Below are 9,922 nucleotides of genomic sequence, written 5' to 3'. Positions count from 1 at the left end.
GGCAACTTGACAAGGAAACTAGAGGTAAGTACAGTGAATGAACACAGAAACAGGATGCAACAATGCCTGGTTACCACCAGAGGTAGCTGACAAACTGGCAGAGAATAGATGACTGCGCTGGGCTTAAGCGCATTGTCATCAATGGATGGCAGGTGAGAAACCAGGGCAGACACAGGTAGACACAGGATGAGAGCGGAAAAACACCACACGCTTCCTCGGCTCATGACAATTTGGAGAGGAGAGCCGTGCGCTGGAGCATTCTGAAAAGTGTATTTTGGTAGTCAAGTTTCCTGTTGGTATCTGGATTACACCTTTTGAACAACATCTTTGTGATGCCCCTGATGAGGCTCAATATGTTAATACAGTGGGGCAAAAAAGTATTTAGTCAGCCACCAATTGTGCAAGTTCCCCCACTTAAAATGATGACAGAGGTCAGTAATTTGCACCAGAGGTACACTTCAACTGTGAGAGACAGAATGTGAAAAAAAAATCCATGAATTCACATGGTAGGATTTGTAAAGAATTTATTCGTAAATCAGGGTGGAAAATAAGTATTTGGTCACCTCAAACAAGGAAAATCTCTGGCTCTCACAGACCTGTAACGTCTTCTGTAAGAAGCTTTTCTGTCCCCCACTCGTTACCTGTATGAATGGCACCTGTTTGAACTCATCATCTGTATAAAAGGTGTCTGGCCCATTGCTACGGGCCATTCGATCCCTATACAACCGTTGCAAGAGCTTGGTTCGCATTGCCGGCAATAAGTCGGACTCGTTCCCGGTGGGTGATGGGCTCCGCCAGGGTTGCCCTTTGTCTCCGGTTCTGTTCATAATTTTTATGGACAGGATTTCTAGGCGCAGCCAAGTGGCGGAGGGCTTTCGCTTTGGTGGCCTCAGAATCTCATCTCTGATTTTTGCAGATGATGTGGTTCTGTTGGCTTCATTGGGTGAGGGCCTCCAGCTCGCACTGGAATGGTTCGCAGCCGAGTGTGAAGCAGCGGGAATGAGGATCAGCACCTCCAAATCTGAGGCCATGGTTCTCAGCCGGAAAAGGGTGGAGTGCCCACTCCGGGTCGGGGATGAGTTCCTGCCCCAAGTGGAGGAGTTCAAGTATCTCGGGGTCTTGTTCGCGAGTGATGGGAGAAGGGAGCCGGAGATCGACAGACGGATTGGGGCTGCAGCTGCAGTAATGCAGACGCTGCACCGGTCCGTCGTGGTGAAGAGGGAGCTGAGTGTAAAAGCGAAGCTCTCAATTTACCGGTCGATCCCTACCCTCAACTATGGCCACGAGCTGTGGGTAGTGACCGAAAGAACGAGATCGCGGATACAAGCGGCAGAAATGAGCTTCCTCCGAAGGGTGGCTGGCCTCTCCCTTAGAGATAGGGTGAGAAGTTCGGCCATCCGGGAGGGGCTCAGAGTAGAGCAGCTGCTGCTCCACATCGAAAGGAGCCAGCTGAGGTGGTTCGGGCATCTGACAAGGATGCCCCCTGGGCGCCTCCTGGGTGAGGTGTTCCAGGCATGTCCCACCGGGAGGAGGCCCCGGGGCAGACCCAGGACACGCTGGAGAGATTATATCTCTCGGCTGGCCTGGGAACGCCTTGGTATTCCCCCGGATAAGCTGGAGGAGGTGGCTGGGGAGAGGGAGGTCTGGGCCTCTTTGCTTAGGCTGCTGCCCCCGCGACCCGGCCCCGGATAAAGCGGATGAAGATGGATGGATGGATGGATGGATGGATGGATGATAATCTCCTTCGATCTGGGGCTTCACGCAAGATCTCATCCCGTGGGGTCAAAATGATCATGAGAACGGTGAGCAAAGATCCCAGAACCACACGGGGGACCTGGTGAATGACCTGCAGAGAGCTGGGACCAAAGTAACAAAGGTCACCATCAGTAACACACTACAACGGCAGGGAATCAAATCCCGCAGTGCCAGACGTGTTCCGCTGCTGAAGCCAGTGCATGTCCAGGCCCGTCTGAAGTTTGCCAGAGAGCACATGGATGATACAGCAGAGGATTGGGAGAATGTCATGTGGTCAGATGAAACCAAAGTAGAACTTTTTGGTATAAACTCAACTCGTCGTGTTTGGAGGAAGAAGAATACTGAGTTGCATCCCAAGAACACCATACCTACTGTGAAGCATGGGGGTGGAAACATCATGCTATGGGGCTGTTTTTCTGCCAAGGGGACAGGACGACTGATCCGTGTTAAGGACAGAATGAATGGGGCCATGTATCGTGAGATTTTGAGCCAAAACCTCCTTCCATCAGTGAGAACTTTGAAGATGAAACGAGGCTGGGTCTTCCAACATGACAATGATCCAAAACACACCGCCCGGGCAACAAAGGAGTGGCTCCGTAAGAAGCATTTGAAAGTCCTGGAGTGGCCTAGCCAGTCTCCAGACCTCAACCCCATAGAAAATCTGTGGCGGGAGTTGAAAGTCCGTGTTGCTCGGCGACAGCCCCAAAACATCACTGCTCTCGAGAAGATCTGCATGGAGGAATGGGCCAAAATACCAGCTACTGTGTGTGCAAACCTGGTAAAGACCTATAGTAAACGTTTGACCTCTGTTATTGCCAACAAAGGTTATGTTACAAAGTATTGAGTTGTATTTTTGTTATTGACCAAATACTTATTTTCCACCCTGATTTACGAATAAATTCTTTACAAATCCTACCATGTGGATTCATGGATTTTTTTTTTCACATTCTGTCTCTCACAGGCCACCAAAGCGAAAGCCCTCCGCCACTTGGCTGCGCCTAGAAATCCTGTCCATAAAAATTATGAACAGAACCGGAGACAAAGGGCAGCCCTGGCGGAGCCCATCACCCACCGGGAACGAGTCCGACTTATTGCCGGCAATGCGAACCAAGCTCTTGCAACGGTTGTATAGGGATCGAATGGCCCGTAGCAATGGGCCAGACACCCCATACTCCCGCAACACCTCCCACAGGACACCCCGAGGGACACGGTCGAATGCCTTCTCCAAGTCCACAAAACACATGTAGACTGGTTGGGCAAACTCCCATGCACCCTCAAGTATCCTGGAGAGGATAAAGAGCAGGTCCAGTGTTCCGCGACCAGGACGAAAACCGCATTGTTCCTCCTGTATCCGAGGTTCGACTAGCGGACGAACTCTCCTTTCCAGCACCCTGGCATAGACTTTCCCAGGGAGGCTGAGGAGTGATTATCAGTGGTCTTGTATGTCTTCCATTTTCTGATGATTGCTCCCACAGTTGATTTTTTCACACCAAGCTGCTTGCCTATTGTAGATTCACTCTTCCCAGTCTGGTGCAGGTCTACAATACTTTTCCTGGTGTCCTTCGAAAGCTCTTTGGTCTTGGCCATGGCGGAGTTTGGAGTCTGACTGTTTGAGGCTGTGGACAGGTGTCTTTTATACAGATGATGAGTTCAAACAGGTGCCATTCATACAGGTAACGAGTGGGGGACAGAAAAGCTTCTTACAGGAGACGTTACAGGTCTGTGAGAGCCAGAGATTTTCCTTGTTTGAGGTGACCAAATACTTATTTTCCACCCTGATTTACGAATAAATTCTTTACAAATCCTACCATGTGAATTCATGGATTTTTTTTCACATTCTGTCTCTCACAGTTGAAGTGTACCTCTGGTGCAAATTACTGACCTCTGTCATCATTTTAAGTGGGGGAACTTGCACAATCGGTGGCTGACTAAATACTTTTTTGCCCCACTGTATGTAAATATGATCTCTGTGACTGAAAACACTACAGTCAGAGATGCTATAAGAGAAAGGCTTTATTGATAATGAAGGAGGAAAACCATTTAGGCTTCAGTCTATTCAGCTCAGCCGTACTGAACCGCAGAGCCAATGAAAAAGTGTAACTGTAGACTTTTGTGCTACCATACACTCCTGTTACAGTGTTGAGAAGTGCACTATAAATACCGAATAATCCTAATAATGGATGTGTCACAAAAATTAAATGCATCTTTTAATCCACTCCTAAACATTGAAAATAATTCACAATCACAGATTTTATTATATCATTAACATTTTAAATTTGACATGAAACACTGTGTTTATAAATGCTAATTTACATCCTAGAGGTTCACAGACAGTTTTAAATCTATGACAGTTTTTTAGAGCAGGGCACCATTAACTTTTATATATGTAGTGTTTCATGTCCACTGTAAAAGTGTTACTGCATGAATGTAAATATATTACCACCCCTGCCTACACATGCAGTGAAACCATATCAATATTGCTATTATGCCAATACCATTAGTCACTGGGATTTTAAGTCTCTTGGGATTGGGATCAAAAGTCTAATGGAAAGTGAAAGAGAAAGTTTTTTTGCTTTTTTGTTTTTGCTTTGAGCGGCGCAGCGGTTCGGCTTGTTCTGGATTCGATTGTAGTGGGAAATGAAGCTCGTCCCGGTGTTTGTGATCCTCGCTCACAGTAAGATCAGCTGGTCCTTGATTCATGATGTTTAGTGTAAAAATATATCAGCTGTTTAAACAGGAGTAAGAGCTTTCTGTCTCCCTCCTGCTGCTCCGCTCCGGTTTTTGTATCTGATTTAGAGCAGCTGTTCACAGGAGAGGGAAACGGAGAACGGCTTACATATGATCAAACCTTCAAAAACAAACTGAAATGATTGCTCAGAATTACTGAGAAGTTATTGATACAAAAAATCAGCTGTATTATTATTATTATTATTATTATTATTATTATTATTATTAAAATACATATTTGGCACAGGCCTGCTGGGTCAGTATATAGTGCACAAAGTAAGCTCCTTAAAGACTGGATGATCTGCTTCTCTATGTGTTTTTTTTAGGTGGTACTCTTGTCTGTATAGTGTATTTGCCATACTGACTTCAAGAAATAGTGGGAAATCTCACACGTACCAGACTTTTTCCCCTGTTGTGTGCAATTCAGTGAGTTATTTCTGTTTTTGTTGGCTGCATTGTCAGTCGCTACAGAACAGAGGTCACGTTTTAATGCTTCTACTCATGAACTCTGGTGAACATGGTGAAGTCAGAATTACTTTCTCCAGCTTTGTCTTCATAATTAAACGTCTGTGACTGTTTTGACAGTAAGACAGGTTTACAGCCTGCTCCTCCTCAATGAGACATTTAATGCACATTACTGTGATCACTGTTTGCTTTAGCCGCATACTGTAAGACAATGATCAACACTGATCTTTGTCATGGAACCAAAAGTCAGATCTGTTTTCTGGAACAGAGCCCAACTGTTCTTCAGACCCAGGAAATCAGAACAGCTCAAGATTCCTATGGAAGTTCACCCACCCAGATCATATTTACAGATGGGAATTGATAAGAATTTACCTGTTCTGATTCCATTATTGATTCTTATTGGCTGCACTCTGAACAAACCTTTTGTAAACCAGTGTGGCTGTTTTTGTTGTACCATTGCTGCTCTTGCATGCTTTTTTCTATCTGTCTCTGTCTGACAGCAGAGTCTGTTTTTTGCAGTATACTTGGGTATCCACTGACAGCAATGTAATGTCATGCCAAGAAAAGCACTTCTCTGTAGTGATCACTGTTATTTGTGATTGAACTGATGTAATTTCATGACACGTCACAAAGTCAGAGTCTGTCTCAGCACTGAATTTGTGGTCATTTATTGGTTTGAATAACAGTAGGAAAAAGTAGCAGAATGCAGTTTCTCTGGAAGGACCTTGTGTGGGTGGGTGAGGTTGGGTGATGTTAAAGCTTGTTTGTCCAAATATGCCCTGGATTCAAGATTCAAGAAGTTTACTGTCATGTACACAGCAAAACACAGTAGTTGCACAGAGAAGTGAAATTCTTCATTTGTGGGTTCCCTTCACACAACTAAATAGCAACTAACTAAAATAAAGAATAAACGTAACTCTGAGCATAGAAAATAATAAATAACGTAAAACAAGTGATATGTTTGCATATGATAAATATGCAATAATAAGATGTTTATATTGTATGAAGTTGTGTTATGTTGTATATAAATGTACAAAATTGCAAATTTACAGGTTAAAGATAATTACAGTTCAACAATCAGTCAGTGATTCAGTAGCCTGATGGCCTGTGGATAGAAACTGGTTTTTAGTCTGGTTGTCCCTGCTTTTACCCTCCTGTAATGCTGCCAGATGGCAGGAGTGTGAACAGTGTGGGTGGGTGCGGTCCTTGATGATGTTGTGTGCCCTCTTCCTGACCCGAGTGTTGTAAATGCCCTGTAGTGGTTCCAGTTCTTCTCTAATTTTTGCATTCATTTTTCATACTGAAAGAAACATTTCTGAAAAGTCAGGTTCATTCATCCACACATTTAATTCCTATAATATTTTGACTATTTTAGGTTGAAGCGAAATGGAAGCAAAAAAGAAATTAAGCAAGAAATCCCCCCCCCCCCAAAAAAAATAAAATAAAATAAAATAAAATAAAACAAACTGAGCATTGAAACCAAACTGGATTGTAGAGACTTGTACAGACAGACTTTATCTTATTAGATGCAGATAGTTTTCTTCTCACAGTCATGTAGGCACCAGCCTGAGATGAAGACACAACGTGCATCATAACTATTAACACAGCTTACAGTGAGTTGTTTTCCATCCGCACACTACAAGGTTACACACACACCAACAGTACACAGAAGTAAAATAAGGTGAAACACAAATTTTTCCCTATAGTGACAGAGAAACAAGAAAACTGGATGTACTTATTGTTTGTTAGTTAGTGAGCCTGATCTGGATCTCCTCGCCTCTAAATATGTGTTTTCTGTGGAACAGAAACTGAGTGAACATGTTTCTGTATCCCCAGTTTCCCAGCATGCCTCAGGGGTGGAGGTGGAGGTCTATGAGGGGGAGGACTCTGCGCTACTGCCCTGTCAGGTTCCTGCTCCTTTATTTAAAGACGATGTAGTTGTTTGGAGACGTGATGATCTGAATCCTGCAATCATCCACACTCTCATCAAGGAACACGATGACATTATAAACCAAAACCCTCGTTACACCAGCAGAACATCAGTCCAGAAGGAAGCCCTGCAGACTGGAGACCTGAGCCTCACTCTGAGAAACCCTACAGTCTCTGACAGTGGAACCTACATCTGCACCACCCGCAGCTTCGGAGAGGACAGGAACACAACTGAAGTACAGTTGAAGGTCAAAGGTCAGGCTATGAAAAGTGTCTTTGCCCATCAACAGTGACCAGAGCTGATGAAAAAAACTACCCAACTACAGTAATAGCCTGACAAACAGTTTTCAACCAACTGCAACGTTTATTGAAGGTTCCCTCCAGAAAAGATGTCATCATGCTTACCTCTGAATAAAAGAGGTAAGCGTGATAAAAAGTAAAAAACAAAACAAAACAGTAGCCTTAGGAAAAAAAAAACAGAGTAGCAGAACATTTAATCTTGATCATTTAATGCGTTTTAATAATTTACAAATCAGTGTTCATCGATATAATTTACAAACAGACAATATACATGTCTGATAAGTAAGCTAGAAGTTTAGACAAAAACATGCCAGTCCTTTTTCTTGCTGGCAGTCAAAACAACAAAACAAAATAGGTCCCAAAGTGGAATCCTGCAGGATGCCACATTTCCCCATCGAATCTAAAAAATCATTTTTTAAAATTTCAGAAATCTAAAATACTGCTGGAACAAGTGAAACTACTGTGGGTGATGTTCAGGTTGCTTGTGTTTTTTACAGGACCTTCTCCAGTCTGGGTCAAAGTTGTCCCAGCTGTCCTGATTCCCCTGGTTCTCTTGGCTGCTGCTGTTGCTGTCTTCATGAGCCTTGTATATAAAAGGATGAAGAAAACTGCAGGTAGTGTGTGTGTTTGTGTGTTGCAGACCTGGCCAGCTCCTGTGGGGATGTTGAGAGTTTCAATTTAAAATCTGATGACACGTACTGGTACTGACTTTCAGGAACAATGGAAATGTGCAGAGCTTCAGTAACTACAGAGCGATACTATGAAGATATGGGAAATAGTTGTTGATGCTAGGCTAAGAAGAAGAGTGTTGATCAGTGAGCAGCAGTAGGACTTCATGCCAAGAGAGAGTGCTATAGATGTGGTGTTTGGTGTACGCTGTAAGAGGCAGATGATCCATTTTGAGACCCCTAAAGGAAGAAGACTAATTTATACCCACAAGCTCTGCCTTCAGTTCCTCACTGATGTTGTTTACAGTTTTGTTTCTCAAGTTATGAATGTTGTCCGTGCAGTTGCCTTCACAAGAACAAAAGCTGCCCTTGATAAGAAGCAAACATATTCATGGAGGAATGCTATACTGATAAAAATCTCCTACAAGAGGTCAAAGACATGTAGAATGAAGTGGGAAAAAAAAATAAATTTCAAACTAAAAAAAAAAGAAGACATCTTTAAGCTTGAATGGAGAAGACAGACATTTTCTGTCAGATATCAATAAATCCAGCACCAGTCAGGCATTATATGTATCCTATACTTTTATCTTCACACATAAAACCTGAATATATGATAGGATGAATTAACACATTGGTTATGGTTCTTTCGTTTTTGTTTTTTTTTACATATCTGATTAACAGATTTTTGGCACGCCTTTCCTGAAACAGTCTTCCCACAGATCTCTATCCCCTCCCAGTCTTCCGTGTAATAGGTGATTATGTGATCTCCACTAAGCCACACAGCCTGCTGTTATCCACATTATAGAAAGACGTTTCTTTAAAAAAAAAAAAAGTGATTTACTGCTGCTGTTTGCTACAGTTGATGTTCTTCTCTGCTCTCTCAGTTTGCCAGCTCAAAGCAGTGGACGTGACAGAGGGTGCAGAAAGTGTCCTGCTGCCCTTTGAATCCAAAAAATGTAAGAGAGAGGACATCATAGTGGAGTGGAAACGTATCCAAGATAAAGAAGTCAAGGCAATCGTATATGAGCAGGGTCGGACACAGCATCATAAAAACAACAAATCGTTCCGACGCCACACAGAGATGAAGAAAGACCCACGGACTTCAGGAAATGCCAGTCTGACTCTGAGAAATATTAGCTGTGAAGATGGAGGTGTTTATATCTGCACCTTCTGCGACAATGAGGGAAAGACCCTGGAGCAGCAAGTGGTGGTGCTCTTGGTTCATGGTCAGTATAAGAGAATTTGACCTAAAAGCTCCTGCTGAACACATTCATGTCCATTAGTAATATTGACAGTTATATTTCTGTGAAGGTTAGTGACCTCACATGAAAATGCTGTTAGTGTGATAAAAACACAAGAACTGATGTATACTTTGACAGAAAATAAACAGAGCAGTCACCTTAATCGGAGTCATGTGATTTCATGCATTTACCAGGACTCTGTGATCTGACTCACTGTTGTGTTTCTCCTCTGCAGAGGGATGGCTGAAAACCATCAGAGGTTTGTTCCACATTGGCACAGAAAACAATGAAGACTCCGCCACTCCACTTTCTCTTCTTCCAAAGTAACTCTGTTTACTGCAGTCAGTATGAGTTATCTGAAGCTTTTGGTTGATTGTTGCTTTGATTATCAGAGAAACTACTGTTTGATTTCTTCATTCAACCATTTCTATTTACACTCTGTAGACAGAAATTGTCTTCTGTGGTCTGTGCACTACATTTTGGACTGGCTGTATTCTCTTGACAAGAACAACTTGTTACTTTAACTTATCCAAAACATTAATTTGCCTTTATAGGCTATAGTGTGAGTGTGTGTGAACAGATAAAAATGCTCAGATTAGAGCACTGCAGAAATGTGTGTGACTGGTAGAATAATGACTTGTAGTAGAAAGCTATTTAATGCTCAACTTGAATATAGGAAGGTTCTGTATAAGTACCAGTTCACTATGCATAAATGCACAGGAAAGCTCAGATGTCCAAGTTTTCCAACAGCACTTGAACAAAGCCTGCACAGTCAGAGTCTTAAAAGAGGATTTTTAAAAGAAAGAAAAGTCAGTAGATAATAATTGATACTAAAAA

The 9,922-nt window shown here is 42.9% G+C and overlaps 1 protein-coding gene across 1 annotated transcript; it reads left to right on the top strand.

Annotated features, from left to right (window-relative positions):
• Positions 1-8,706: 8,706 nt before the first annotated feature.
• On the top strand, positions 8,707-9,510 carry LOC309689819 (uncharacterized protein; the record flags this gene model as incomplete). The annotated part of the gene is made up of 2 exons (XM_082506482.1): positions 8,707-9,070; positions 9,321-9,510. 2 exons carry the CDS (start codon positions 8,707-8,709, stop codon positions 9,410-9,412), a joined length of 456 nt encoding a protein of 151 aa, XP_082362608.1. The 3' UTR covers positions 9,413-9,510.
• Positions 9,511-9,922: the final 412 nt, after the last annotated feature.

Source organism: Aulonocara stuartgranti, assembly GCF_965226115.1.
Source record: "Aulonocara stuartgranti genome assembly, chromosome: 15".
Lineage (NCBI taxonomy): Eukaryota > Metazoa > Chordata > Actinopteri > Cichliformes > Cichlidae > Aulonocara > Aulonocara stuartgranti.
This window is presented reverse-complemented; position numbering and strand designations above follow the sequence as displayed.